At 38.5% G+C, this 15,531-nt stretch overlaps 1 protein-coding gene across 5 annotated transcripts in view; it reads right to left on the bottom strand.

Annotated features, from left to right (window-relative positions):
* ARMH3 (armadillo-like helical domain containing 3) overlaps positions 1–15,531 on the bottom strand; it is a 178,830-nt gene that overhangs the window by 132,581 nt on the left and 30,718 nt on the right. For all 5 annotated transcript variants that reach the window (XM_027528511.1, XM_027528515.1, XM_027528512.1 and 2 more), the window contains 7 exons: positions 15,434–15,509; positions 13,776–13,869; positions 8,622–8,723; positions 4,801–4,859; positions 3,226–3,291; positions 1,937–2,006; positions 802–862 (listed from right to left, as the gene is read on the bottom strand). In XM_027528511.1, the coding sequence (XP_027384312.1) occupies positions 802–862; positions 1,937–2,006; positions 3,226–3,291; positions 4,801–4,859; positions 8,622–8,723; positions 13,776–13,869; positions 15,434–15,509 (528 nt within the window). The remainder of the gene's footprint in view (positions 1–801; positions 863–1,936; positions 2,007–3,225; positions 3,292–4,800; positions 4,860–8,621; positions 8,724–13,775; positions 13,870–15,433; positions 15,510–15,531) is intronic.

Here is a 15,531-nt window from a genome sequence, read left to right as displayed (position 1 = left end):
CCAGATCCCAGGCTCAGCATTGGAATGAGGTACATTAAGCTTGCTGTGCACCAAACTTCTCTCTTACTTGAAAAAGTGGAGGTACTAATTCTGTTGTCAGACTGAATCCAGATGTGTTTTAAGGAATAAAGAAAATACATATACTTGAGATCACACTAATATGGCACAGCTGTTCCTAGGCATTAATGAAAAGAAGAATGCTAAAATAGCTAAGAAGCAAGAAAGCCTAAAGGCTTAAACTTTATTAAAATATGAAGACTTTCAGTTGTTTCTAGTTATACTGGTTGTAAAGAATTGTGACAGACAATCAGATCTTCTCGGGAGGCAGGAGACTCCCAGCCAGGCCACTATATATACACAATCTAACTAGCTAGTGGAATTCTGACTAGGTTGCTTGTACAATGTAGGCTAAGAATGAACCAAAAGATCTCTCTCTCTCTGGCCTTTCCCTACCATCTAAATGCTGCTGACTCCTTTGATGCCAAGGTCTAGGGATGACTAAGTGGGTTGCTGGTATTCCATATCTTTGGATACAAGAGTCACCCATGATCTCTGCTTCAACATATCAGCCCTATTCTTCATGCAGTGTGCCTAAAAGTGATAATGAAGATACGTGGTTTGTGCTTTACCCTCTTTCTGGAAAAATGTATAAACCCAGGCCATGAAACACTCCTTGACACTTCTCTGCATATATACGTGCTTTTCCTGAAGTGAAGTATACATAAAAATTTTGTGACTATTAAACTTCTTACACTCAATTCTATATAGATTTGCACACATTAAATGAACCATGGTACTTACACATAGAGATCCATAGGAAACTCCTTCATCATGTGTGTTACAATAAACTCCACCATCAGGTCTGAATGGGAAAAAGAGAAAAATCAGATCAATCAGAATGAAATTCATTGCTTGCCTTTGGAGTTGGGAGAAAAACTTTATCAGTACACCTTACACCCATGCTGAATGGCATCAACTAACCACATCTTTATTAACATGCATTTAAATCTATTTTATATAAGGTACTTTTTGCAACACTTTCACCACCTGCCACTTGTAAGGTAACAAGAAAATTAGTTTACTCTCCCACTTCAGAAGGATACTTTGACCTGCCAATAAACTCACATACAAGGGAGATTTCACTGTACAGATATTTCATACCATGGCACTAATGCAAAATGCCAGAGGGAAATCATATTCTGAGAACCAAGTGATGAGGCAAGCAGAGAAAAAATTATGGATCACATCTGTGTAACCAGAGACTCAAACTCTAAAGCTATGTCAGTCTTTCTTGTCTTCCTATCACACTCAGCTTGACAGATATTGACCAAAATGGTCTGGGGAGGTTTAGGTCAATAAAGGCTTACTATATAGTCTTAATTACTGTTTTTAAAATCAAGTAGATTTAGGAAGTAGGGCTTAATATTATAGTGAAATGGGATTAAGAGTTCAGATCATTCGCCTGAGGAAAATGCAGAATTCTGGGCAGACAAAATTACTTGCAATACAGCCCCCTATCTGTCAGCTCTGTCAGCCTCCTCTCAGCTTAATTTACTCAGAGGAAGTTTTGTATGTCTAAACCTTGAACTTTCGTCTCCTGGCCCACTGACACATCAATTTGGACCAAGAAATGGAGGGAAGAATTTGAGATCTTTATCAGGTATAAGAAAGTTTACAAATTTATGTATCAAGCTTAGATATTTGTATCCCTAGAAAGAACTTTTTCTTTGAACAGGGGCACCCTTTAATTGAACATTAAATTCATTGGGATTGCTTTATCAAACTCAACAAGAAACATGGTTCCTTAGGCCAGGAAAGAAATATAACTAGTAACTTCTTCTCTGAGGAGGAAGCACATTAAACAGGATCTATCCCTTATCTTAAACATGAAAACCTATCACTGGCTCAGAAACATGCCCATTTTGATGATACTCACCCAGTACTGCACATACTAACGGACGGCAGGGAAGGTTCTTGTCTGCTGCCTTCTTCCTGTGTCTCATAGGCTTTACACAAATACGAAATGAGATTATAAGACATCTGAACTAACATCCAATGGTTCACCATCATTTTTTTTTTTCATGCAAATAACATCACTACTACTGGGAATTCCCTGGTGATCCAGTGATTAGGATTCTGTGCTTCCAATGCTGGGGGCCCAGGTTCAATCCCTGGTCAGAGAACTAGCATCCCATAAAATCCGTGGCCTGGCCAAAAGAAGAAACATCAATAATAAAATAAAACCACTACAGAGAAGCTACCTTTCCTTTCTCTTTCAAGTGGTGGGTGTTGGGTGAGGCAGGGAGGACATATAAGTGCTTCTCAGTTATTGATGCAGGCCTGGGACAAAAACACAGTTGACAGCAAGACCACAGCCCCACAGGGCACTGATGCATACTACAAGGGGAAAGCTATTGTTTTTGCTTTGATTTTACCTATACAAGTGACATTACTGACAACAAAAGAGATACACTAATATTTTTCTTTGCTAAAATAATAAGTAAGAAAAAGGGAGAATGTGGCTGTGTAGAGGCAGCAACAGTTAGCAGTTCAAAAAAAAGGAAAAGCTTTTTTTAAAGGAAGTTTTAAATATAAACCTCAAGGTGATATTTCTGAATATAACTCCAAGTTTTAGGAAACTCCTTGATCCTTCATACTCTATTTCCACCTCTCAGATGAATAAATCTAATAAGCAGGATCTAGCATCACCCAATCAAAGATCACAGTATATTCTGAAAACAAAAGGCTTAGGCCCGTCTCCTTGTTGAAATCTACATTACTGATACATTCAACGTCAAGATATACCTTTTTGGGTTTTTTTGTTTGTTTGTTTGCTTCTTTTTAGTTTGTTTGTGGCCGTGCTGGGTGGCATGTGGGATCTTAGTTCCCTGACCAGGAATCAAACCTATGCCTCCTGCAGTGGAAGTACAGAATCTTAACAAATGGACCACCAGAGAAGTCCCCTGATACATTCTACAATAATATTACTGCCATGGGCATGTGACTGTGGATCTTTCCACCCTCTATTGAGTAAGTAACACCTCCAAGACACACACAAAAAATTCCAACAACGGGCATGTGTCTTCTGAACAACAGTTAAGCAAGAGCCCTTTAGGATAAATTTCCACCCACATCTGTTCTAGTAGGATCAATGTCATCGTCTCCAATCCTGCAAACATAAAAAAATTCCTCTAAGAAAAAACAAGAAGTAAAAATCATACCTACCATTCTATGTAAGTTTACTCGAAAATTCATGTTGTCATCATGCAAAAATGCATTGGCATATTGATCCTAATAAAAATAAAAACACAGATAAGAAGGGAATGAGAGCTATCTATAATCTATACTCTTATTAAAGTCCAAGGATTTACAGGTCTTAAAAGAACTCCTTTCAAGGACCAGTTACAGAGCTAAGGGGAGAAGACTACAGCCTTTATGTCAAGCCCTACTTAAGCCATGAGGTTTCACTTAAGTGTAATTTCCCAGTAGGTCTCTAACTGGCCAAAAATCTCAAAGCAAATTACAAACAATAAAAATTAAGGCACAGGCACTTAAGACAAAAGCTGAGAGGAATCTGTCTTCCTATTCTCTCTTCCTTCCCATCTGCCCAAGGAGCACAGGGACTGCAGGTCACATGTGCAGGCTACACATGAGGATCTGCGATTAAGAAGAAAGGTCTGCGCTCCGCCGGGAACAGGCTTGGCACAGCAAGAGAAAACTGCTTACTCAGGCAGCGGCAATAGGTAAGACCCCGTATATCCCTGGCTTTGCTGAAGACCGATGGAAAATCAAAAGACTCTCACCATGCATCAGTAATAAACATCCCTTGGCTCTTTCCCAACAACTTTTCTGAAGATCTGACATGCCTACAAATTCCAATTCCTAGGATCTGCTACAATTTGTGAAAAACAACTCCTTTAATTATTTTCTTAGTAAGATTTTTGAAAAGCAATTACACCAGGCCCACTGCTAATAAGCAGCTCTTCTACAGCTACTCCTAACCTGGTGAAAAGTAGGTCAACTTTCCACAGCAAACATAAAAATGGAAAGACTGAGGGAGATGTCTGCTCCATGTGGACCACACCTTAACTATTTTTCTTGGGAGAGAAAAGATCCCAGTAAGGAATAAGTGAAGGAGGAGATTGAAACTACAAATTCAGCTCTAAATTGACTCAATTTCTGCCAGACCTCTGTTGCCAACAAGATATAAGGTGAGTTCAGGCCTAATTAATTCAACCAAAAGTGACTCTTTCCAAAGCCCAGGTTGCATCTTCTCTTCTTTATTTACCCTCTGGTTCTTGTCCTTCATCGAACTACAATCAATCCAACTTTACTCAATTTCCAATGCTCATCCCTCAGCTTTTCTCTCCACCTCTCCCCACAGAAACCTGAGTTCCTTTTTTCATTTTGCTAAATGCAAAAGATTCAACATAAATAGTTCTAAAGGGGCAGGACTGTTTTTTTCTGAAGAGGTGTAAGTCTCTTTAGAGTTCCAAACTCTTAAGAACTAGAATCTTCCAGTTCTCAATTATAGCAGTTCTCATATGAATTCATTATGAAGTCATGCAGTAAATACTAATTGACCCTCTACTACGTGCCAGACACTGAGAAAACACTGGCGAAGAAGACAAAGGACCTACTGGTGCTTACATTCCAGTGGAGGAGATAATATAAAGGAGGAAGATTTTCTCTCCCAAACTTTAGGTACCTAAAAGTCAAGAGACAGGAACTGGAGAGAAGGGTAGAAAAGAGAGCATTCTGTAAGGGAACAGCTCATATCAGAAGGCTGGTGAGACCTACCTCTGCAATACATGTAAGGATAATCAGACAGAGTTTGCCACTGTGAAGCCGGTGCTCATCTGAAAAGAAAAAATAAATCATTCTCTCTAAATCATCCAGACCATGTTTCTATAGAGAATAAAAATGTATATCATCAAAAAGAACATTCACACCTTCTTTTCCCACAAAATTCATAAATGAAAATCAAGGTTTTACTAAAGTAATTCTTGCTTTTCTTCTAGACAAAAGAATTCCCCCATAAGATTTTTTTCTTAAGTGTTCTGGTAGTATGACAGACAGCTAAACATCTTCCTGGGAACCATTCAATTATTTTAACAGTCCTTAAAACTGTGGCCCAAATCAGGGCCATGCCCTTTGTTTCCATATCAGCCTTTTGCTTCTGGACAATCAGATCCATTCCTTTTCCAAGTCCACCTCATCCACTAGTTAAAGCACCACCATCTTTACTTATCTACCACAAAATCTAGAACATTTTTATAACTGTTCATAGCAAACTGGCAGCAGAACCAGAAAAAAATTAACTGGAAACTAGGGTCCAGCTCACGCTCTCCTTACAATGTGAACATTACTTACAACCAGGAAAGCTAGGAACTCTTGATCATTTTTCTTCCTGCCAAAGCTACTCACTCTACAAATATTTATTACCGACTATGTGGTAGGTAGGGCTTCCCTGGTGGCTCAGTGGTAAAGAATCCGCCTGTCAATGCAGGGGACGTGGGTTCCATCCCTGGCTGGGGAAGATTCCCTGGAGGAGGAAATGGCAACCCACTCCAGTATTCTTGCCTGGAAAATTTCATGGACAGAGGAGCTTGGAGGGCTATAGTCCATGAGGGTAACAAAGAGTCGGACATGACTGAGCATACACACATGTGGCAGGCACTATGCTAGGCAGTAGACATATAGTACTGGACTAAAGAAAAGGTCTGTGGCCTCCCAGAACTCACATTCCAGTTATTAAAAAAGAAAGCAACCTCAGTAACAGGGCTCTAAGCCCACACAAAGGACCCAGAAAGAGCTAACCCATCACTGCCAATTACCAGAACCATTATAACTTTTTTGCTTTTCAGGATGTTTGTGGGTGAGGTGGTGAAGTGGAAGTAAAAAGAGGGTTATACCAGCATATCCAAAACAGAAAAATGGCTTATGTTGTTTCAAATCAGCTTTGACAGGACCCAGACTAAAGTCCATTCTGGAGAGATCTATTAACAGATTACCGTGCTATGAAAGTTAGCTAACAGTACTCATCCTGACATTAACCTGTTACTTCCTCAAAGATGAAATCTATAAACCAAAACCTGACAGTTAGAAGGCATAAGGAGGGTCGTGGTCAAAGAAATACATTTACCTCTCCTTAGCGATAGGCGGTGCAAAAGAGTAATGACGATGATCCTATCTGACATTCCGGTAGCTTACAGCAGAGCGCCTAAGCAGCCAGAAAAGAAATGCCTTGCTGACACAAAACCAGATTTGTGAGACTTTTCTACCTACCCCTGGCCACAGAGCTTCTCTGGTACTATCCTTCCCTTTCCCCAGATTTGTAAGACTCTTCTACCTACTGCTGGTCACAGAGTTCTCTGGCACTATCCTTCCCTTTCCCCAAAAACCTGATAAGCAACTCTTGCAGAAAAGCCTACAGCTATCTCTCCACTTTAAAAAAACTGTTCCTGATTACAAATATAAGGCATATTTCATTATTATTCATTTTTAAAATTCATAAAAGCCCCAAAAAACAAGAACAATAAAAAATAAGTTTAATCATACCAAACATCATAAACGTTGGTCAATCAACTTTAGGCTATGTATGCAAAGATATATATTTTTAGTATTTTTATCTCTTGCCTATCTTAAAGATTGAGCAGATATTCCCTCAGGGTGACAATACCCAAGACAGAATAACTTCAGGGGAAAAAAATAGACTTTGAAAGCACAGCCGAAATCAAGGCGATAATAAACACAAAACTCTGAATCATGGAGAGGAATAGCTGGGGAAGGGACACACAGGTAGCTTCAACAGCATTAATAGTTTCTTAAGTTGACTTGATAGGTTCATTTTATTATTATACTTTTTATCCTATGCTATTTATTATGCTTATTATAAATTTTATAATCTAATAGTAATAAATATTTAAAGTATTTTTATAGGCAGCAAATGATATATAATAAAGAAGACAAAATAGTACTGGAGGGAGGGGAAGGAGGAGCAGAGCCAAGAAAAAGTTGCTTCTATTGCCACTAAAAACATAATGAGATCCTGTTAGCCAGGTCAGGGTCTTAATCAACAGGAAGGGAGCTGGGCCAATGAAGACACACAGGTATCATTTTGAAATTAACTCTTCATCATACTTAACCATATTTAGGCTGCCATATCCTACCATATCAAGGCTTCCTTTTAGCAAAAATCTAACCCAGCCAGAATTTACAGAAACAGCCTGAGACCACTCATGCTGCAATTAATCTACCCTCAATTTTGCCTTCTATTTATGTTATGGATGGCACAGTAACCAGTACAATGAGGATTATATAACCATTAAAGCTAAAAGTGAGTTTCAAGGGCCTCAATTCACTGTGTTATATCAAGCAAAGCTAGAAATCTATTTTCAGGGTCACATCTATGCGGTTTTTGGCTTTCTGTGGTTGCTGCAGTATTTCCAGAAAAAGGGAGAGGTTACAGATTTCCAAAAAGGAGAAGCAATGGCCTCAGGAAACACTGATGCATGTATAACAATGGGATTGTACTTAGTGCCACTTAAAAATAGTTAAAATGGTAAATTTTACATTATGTGTATTTTACAATAGACATATATACTAGAAATAAATAAAATTGTAAACACTCATACAGATCCAGTTTAAAAAAAAAAAAAAACTAGGCTTAAAAAAATAAAAACCTTGAGATATATACTGAACAGAATTTGCTGGGTTTCTTCCCAATTTCTTCTTCTAGCCCAACTATTCCACGACCCTGCTGCTACTGCTGTGTCCGGCTCTGTGCAACCCCATAGACGGCAGCCCACCAGGATTCCCTGTCCCTGGGATTCTCCAGGCAAGAATACTGGAGTGGGTTGCCATTTCCTTCTCCAATGCATGAAAGTGAAAAGTGAAAGTGAAGTCGCTCAGTTGTGTCGAACTCTTAGCGACCCCATGGACTGCAGCCTACCAGGCTCCTCCATCCATGGATTTTCCGGGCAAGAGTACTGGAGTGGGGTGCCACTGCCTTCTCCGTTTCACTACCCTACCACCAGTTAAAAGATCATAGAAAAATCATCAACAGAGGAAGAAGAGGAAAACTAGACAGAATAACATCAAGCTTTTCTAATACCTATTTGTCTCCCACTCCCATTCTGCATTTCACGGATGAGGACTAACACTTATATTTTAAGTGTTAAAAAACACAGTCCCTCTGAATCTCACCTCTTCCTACTGTACTCTGCACAACAGTCCTAATTCTCACTATGAGCTGATGTTTTCAGTTCTTGTCCTCAAAAGGGAATTCCCTGAACATGCTAATCCCCTCACTTCCTACACATAAGAGTTTGCATCTACTTACCAAAATCTATTAAGAAGACTTGCTAGTTTTTGTAGAGATCAATTTATTTTCTCTGTTCTATTTTGGAGCACTCCCGCTCCAGCTCCAGGTTTTTCCAACACCATCTAATTGCCATCTGGCAGTGAGAAATTTTCCAGTAATCAGGACCATCACTTTGCAAGGAGGTCCCAATGGGTCATCTCGTCAAAGCTTATAAGTATTAATGCTGCTCCTTGATCAAGCTAAGCAGCTACCTACCACCTCCTGCTTCCTGAGCTCTCAAAAGAGAATGCCTTACCTTTGGTGTCTTGCATGACAATCGAGCTATACTTTAAGAAGGTTATCAGTAGATTACTGGTCTGTACATCTGCATCCAGTGGGAGTTCCACAGAACTTATAACTGGAATAGAACAGATAAAATGCATTCAGCCTGTAACATATTCCATTTAACACTTCTACCTATACAGACAACTTGCCAGCAGGCAAGGAAATCACAAAAGAATCTTTCTCCAAAACAGAGGAAAGACTGAGTGCTTATCATAACACTGTTATCTAGTCTTCCTAGGCCTCTAGAGCTCTTCCTACCCCCAAGATTAAGCCCAAAGTCTTTCTCTCCTATCTAAGAATGCCTGTCTAAAGGAAGAGTGCTTTTCTCCCAATGTTCTAAGAAGGGTATTTTGATTCCACTTTCTAGTTCCAAGCAAACCAAAAGGGTTCAAGGCCCTTCTAAAAAGCACTTTAATTTGTACCTAAGTGAAAGAGCTGTATTGAATATAAATGTGCCTTGCTTTGATGAGTCTACTGCTTAAAATAAATGACAATTCATTCCTAATATGGAAAAATCTTGCTCAGAGAATAAGCCTTTAGGCTGGAAATACGCAAGATGAAAGGGAAAAAAGACAGAAATACATTCAAATTCTACTTCTTAATCCCTTTCCCACAAAAGGGAACCTGAAGGAATACCAGACTGAAAACAGGTGGACATTACTGAGAATAGAGTTTTATATACCTAGTTGCTTGCTGGAGAAACTGTCCCTGCTGAACAACAAGGGACCAGACTAGGGCTGACCCACACAGGATAGCCTTAATACAGATCCCCAAGTTCCTGATATTTTACATGAGATTTAGACATCTTGTTAAGTACTTTTACACTGTCTAAAACATAATATACAAAAAAAAGGAAACTCATGATTGCCTAGAAAAACTAGAGGATCTATAGTTTTCTGTTATATTTTCACCTATGAAAACTCAGCTGAGTCTGGGATACTATTCATAATATGTATTCTTAACCATAATGAATCCCTTTGAAGTTATTACTATGTATGCTGAGAACATTTATTAACAATGCGAAACATTTGCATATTATGGATCCATGATACATAGCAAGCACAGCAAAAAGCCTTATGAGAAGAAATTAGCATGCCCAACCCTTGGCTGTTTTCCCACAGTTCAGCCCCCGAGAACTAACAGAAGACAAATATATTTTGATGTTGAAATACTAATATATCTTAAAATTCATGTTATGGATTAATGACTTGACACTGTCATTTCAAACTACAGCCTATTCTGAAGCTCAGAGCCCATAATCCTTCCTTTGTCCAATACAAAGAGGCATTGATCTGGTTAAGTGGGGCTTTTTGCCCCCAACTCAAACACAGAGATAACTAGAAAACTGTCTTACATAATACTTAGAAATATAGAAGTATATGTATTTTTAGTTTACAAGAAAATCCTCCCATGCCAAGGCTGAGTTGTCAAACGTCAAGCCTGAACTGAGAACAAACGTTATAGCTAAACTGCTGACTTTTTAAAAATAATGGCAACAGTGACATACCCTTAAATATAACTAGGCCACTGAGCACCAGTTATATTAAAAACCAATTAAAAAACCAAAACTTGAGGATAGAGATATAAGACTTAGGACCCCTACAAAAAGGAAATAAGTTAGGAGAGAAGAAAAAAAGACAAAATAGAAGCAATATCAATAGAATAAAATCCCTCACAAATTAAAATCTGCTTCCTAAGAGGTATTCCTTGATCGCTGGCTTCGTAATTCTTCCCAGCAGCCTTTGTCAAGGGAGATAGTCATTTGAAAGTGGGCTGACTCCAATCTTCCCACTAGAAAAAGTAAAACCTCACTGGTTGTAACTAAGTAAGCACAAATCAAGTTGCATAATCAAGTGTGTGGGTGGAAGTGTTCACAATGAACAGTTTGAAAGGCGGTTCTCTGAAGCAGCCAAACCCCAACATCACATGAAATCATATATACAGATATAGACAAAGATATATATGTGTGTGTGTAGATATACCTATGCGAACCCAAACGTGTGCACATGCACGCGCACACACACACACGCCTTTTGATATCCATGGTAACCATGAAGGATTCATCGTTAAAGAAAAAAAACAGATTTTCTGCTGGAATATTATTTGGTGACCAGAATAAGCAGAGAACAAGCAGGCAATCCTACTACATGTTCCTTCTCATTAAGATACAGGTGTGCCCTGCTTTTCAGCTCATTTTACAAAAGCCACTTTGCCTCCTCAAAAAAAAACTACCTCAGTACTTGTTTTCACTAATGCAAACTCTAAAGACGGTTTTCACTTTTCAGAAAAAAGGAGGGAGTTCCCTGGTGGTCCAGGGGGTAAGACTGTGCTCTCAATGCAGAGGGCCCAGGTTCAATTACTGGTCAGGGAACTAGATCCCATATGCACCAAATAAGAGTTCAAATGCTGCAACAAAGACCTGGTGCAGCCAAAATAAATAAATGTTTTAAAAAAAAAGAAAAAAAGGCAAAATGGAGAGGGGCAGAATAGGTATAGTGAATTAACAGGTACATACCATTATATACACTAAATAAACTACAAAGATATATCACATATCACAGAGAATATAGCCTATATTTTATATATTTTATAGTAACTATTTGTTGTTTAGTTACTCAATAGTGTCTGACTCTTTGTGACCCCATGGACTGTTGCCTATCCAGGCTCCTCTGCCCGTGGGATTCTCTAGGCAAGATTACTGGAGTGGGTTGCCATTTTCTTCTCCAATATAAATGGAGTATAATCTTTAAAATTTGTGAACCACTATGCTGTATACCTGAAACATATTGTAAATCAACTATACCACCAGTTTTTAATTAATTAAATTTTTTAAAAAAGACAAGTGAGGGAATTCCCTGAAGGTCCAGTGGTTAGGACTCTGGGCTTTCATAGCAGAGGGCCCAGGTGCAATCCCTGATTTGGAACTAAGATCTCACAAGCCATGTGGCCAATAAAAAAGACAAGTGATAACAAGAATTAGTAAGGATGTGAAGAAAAGGGAACTCTTATGTACTGCTAATGGGACTGTAAATCAGTGTAACCACTAAGGAAAACTGTATAAAGGTTCCTCAAAAAATTAAAAACAGAACTACCATATGATCCAGCAATCCTACTTGTAGGTATATATACAAAGAAGTGAAAATAGGATATCAAAGAGATATTTTCACTCCCATGTTCATTACAGCATTATTCACCGTAGCCAAGATACTACAAACACTATATGGCATCACTTACATGTGGAATCTTAAAAAAACAAGTCAAGCTCATAGAAAAAGAGAGTAGAAAAGTGGTTGTCAGGGGTTAGGGGATGGAGGAAATAGGGAGAGGTTGGTAAAAGGACACAAACTTTCAGATTGGCAAAATCTGAAGATCTAATGTAAAATATTAAAATGGTAACCATGTTGATAATACTATGTTGTATAGCTAAATTTGCTAAGAGAGTGGAACTTAAAAGTTCTCATCCCCTACAAAAAAGAAAAAGAAAAACACATGAGGTAACGGATGTGTTAATAGATAGGGGGAATTTTCTCACAATGTATATGCATATCAACTCACCTCAATAAAGCTAAAAAAAAATTTTTTAAGTATACACATTCAACTTTATTTTCTCAAATTCAGGCAAATAAAAGTAGAAAAAAAAAAAATCCTACCACCTATCAACAATTAGAAATGAAAGTAACAAGAAACAAGAGTGACGGGGTGAGACGAAAGACAAAGGCAAAAAATGAAAACCGCGTTCAGCGTTTGTTTTGCAGCAAAAGTTGTAACAGAAGCATCGGCATCCCCAGCAGTGAGAGTGATACCACTCAATTCCTTCCCACAAACTACACGCAGCATGTAAGAATCAAGCCACCCAGTTCTGAACTGCGTCTGTGAGCATCTGTGCTTTATCTAAATTTACTCTGCATCCATTAGCAAGATGCAACCTAAGATATTTGCTTCTTTGCTTTATGCAATTTCAGCTCACAGAAGGTCGTGTAGGAAAGCTCTGCTTTCAGAGAACAGGGGAAATCTGTATTTTGGAATTTGACTATCAATTGAAAACAGATCCAATTTGCTACCACAGACTTGAAAATCAGTGGCACTTCCCAGTAATACTTTTGTACTAATACTGCTTGTATTACCTTGAAATGCTAATACCACAGGTGTTATATCAAAGTTTAAAGGAGAAACAGCAGAGCAAAGATGGTCATATCAAATATAGACAGTAGAGGGGCACAATTTTTTTACCCAAAATGAGTTCAACATTTGAGGCAAAACATCAAGTATTAATGAAGACTGTTTTTAGGTTAAGTTATTCCCTCAAGCACACTGAGCTGACATTAGAACCAATTCAGGTTGATACAAAGTTTATTGGGCAAAATTCTTAATTTCTTTTCTATTACCCTTTTCATAACTTCCAGTGATAAGATCTATACAGTAGAATGTTGTTGTTGTTGTTATCTTTTAAAGGAGAGAAATCTTAAATACCCAGCAAATTCCCAATTATTACACACTTGTCATTTTCTAACTGGGTGTGCCTGGCAGACACATAACAGTGAACAAATTCCAAGTTCACTTTCTCATTCATTTAGTCAACAAATATTTACTAAGCAGTAACCATGTCAGGCACTATGCTGGACATTTAATGGTGCACAAAACAGGCATGGTCCCAACCCTGATCCATGCAAGGTTCTTAGTGTCAACTCTTACTAATCTTAGGCAAACCTCATACTCCCCTGGCCTCAATTCCCTCATTTGTCAAATGATAACATGAGATGATTTTACCATTTTACATTTATGTCAGTGAAATATTCATAAAATATCTCATCTGAGCTTCACAAGTACCCTCAGTTTGGCAAGACAGGCATCACTGATCTCTGCGAAACCTTTTAAAATCTACCATTTCCATGATTCTACAACCATTCCCTATGGAGGACAAGCTGGAGTTTCGCAGCTTCTTACACGGAGGAAAGCATTTGACTATCTTTTATTTAGAGTTTCACAAATCCTAAAGATAATTTCTTAAGCAAAAGAACTAACAATTATGCTTTTTGTCAGGGAAAGAAAAACAACAACAACTACACTCACCCCTAAAGATTCAAGATTGTATTAATCAAGAAAACAAAGGAGGTGATGGACTTACCATCAGAGGAGGGTGGCGTGGTCCCAAGTGGTGTGGCTGGGGTTGTTGGAGCAGGACTGACAGGGGTTGTCACCAAGCCCATTTCTGGATGACTCTGAAAGAGAACACAGATAAGGATAAGAAAAGAGAAGACTGTGGGTATCCTCTGCTTAACGTTTCTGGTATTCCTGGCCTCATAAACAGAAAGCTCACTGAGGAGAGACTGCTTCTACATTTAGTTCCTATTTAGTACCTGATTACTGTTGATGCTTGCTAAACTCTAATAAGCTCTGCAGGCTAGTTTTCTTTAAGTAACTAAGTTCCCATTATGTAAGTTTACCTACAGAACCATATGAATAAAAAACTGGGGTAAACAAATACACAGAAATATTCCACACACAAAAAAGGGCACTTGTAGTCCTATCTGAATCTGAGAAGGGACTATTATCTGATCAACCCAAAACATATCTACAGACTATTCTGATGACCACATAAGTCAACTAGTAAGTGCAGGTGAGCCAATGGGATAACAGACACTATAAGAAGGGCTATGCAGAGGGCAGCCCTCCTTGTTCCACCAAAAACAAGAGTGTGTGGGGTGGGGAGGCAGAGACATGGGCGGAGACATCCACTAGGAACCAAAAGAGATGACTCCTCTTTCCCTTACCTTCCTTAGCCATCCTTGCCACATCAGCTCTTGAGAATCAGGCTTAGTGGTGGCTACTCCCTTCTCTTCCCCAATAGTTTTATCAGATTTTACCCTCCTCACTTTTTCCTTTAAAATCAATTACAGAATTTGGAGAGCTAACAAGGAACATCATGAGAATCATGGATAAAGCCTCATGTGATCAATAGTGAAAAATGAGAATTGCTAAACCAGCAAACCAGACCCCAAAACCAGCACAGCTTTTTGACCTTATTTTTTTTTGTTGCTGAAACTCAGTGGCTCCCATACATAACGACCCTTTGAGAAAAAAGCATAAGCACACTTTCCCTTAAAAAAAACTTCATACATAATTTAAACAGTCTGACTTTAAAAACACTTCATCAATTTTTAAAGACAGCTTTCATGGGCAGCACTTGAGTTCTCAGCCTATTTTAGTTCCTTCTGTACCAACAACTTAGGACATCCCTTAGGCAAGTGACCCAGTACTCAGGATTCTATGACTTCCTGCTTTCAATATTTGTTGACCTTTTTTTTTTTTTCTTTTTTTGGTTAACAGCGAACCTTATGCTGCACAGGATATTTTGTACTTTTCTTCTCTGGAAATGGATGAGATAATAACATAAGTGACGTGGCCTATTTTTTCTCTGGTCGTAATTCCAGAGAGGTTTAGGAAGCAGAAAGCCTGTTAAAAAAATCCATATGGGCAGATATTACTAAGGGATTTCCAGCGAGCAAAATGAAATAATCTCAACTCATTTGGGTTAGCAGAATCAGTCAACTGGTCAAGACCATTAACTTGGCATGTTACCAGTTCCATTTTAGCACCAGATGGAGACATAGATATTTGAGGAGAGCATGAAGCAAAGGCAACTGATGCAACTATTTAGTTACTAACTACGGCTCACCAATGCAAAGTAGGGTTTACATGAGCACACCCAGATAGGCTTTTCAATGGAGTGAATCTGTATGAAAGTCAGGGAGAAAAAGAACTGAAGTTTTTAATATAACCAACCTGGGCTAATACTGTGATAAAGTTGCGATTTAAATGAACAGCTTCATAAAGTGCCAGAAGGATGGCCTCGTTGGTTCTAAAGAAAAAGAGAGCAAATT

Source organism: Bos indicus x Bos taurus, chromosome 26 (genome assembly GCF_003369695.1).
Source record: "Bos indicus x Bos taurus breed Angus x Brahman F1 hybrid chromosome 26, Bos_hybrid_MaternalHap_v2.0, whole genome shotgun sequence".
NCBI lineage: Eukaryota > Metazoa > Chordata > Mammalia > Artiodactyla > Bovidae > Bos > Bos indicus x Bos taurus.
This window is presented reverse-complemented; position numbering and strand designations above follow the sequence as displayed.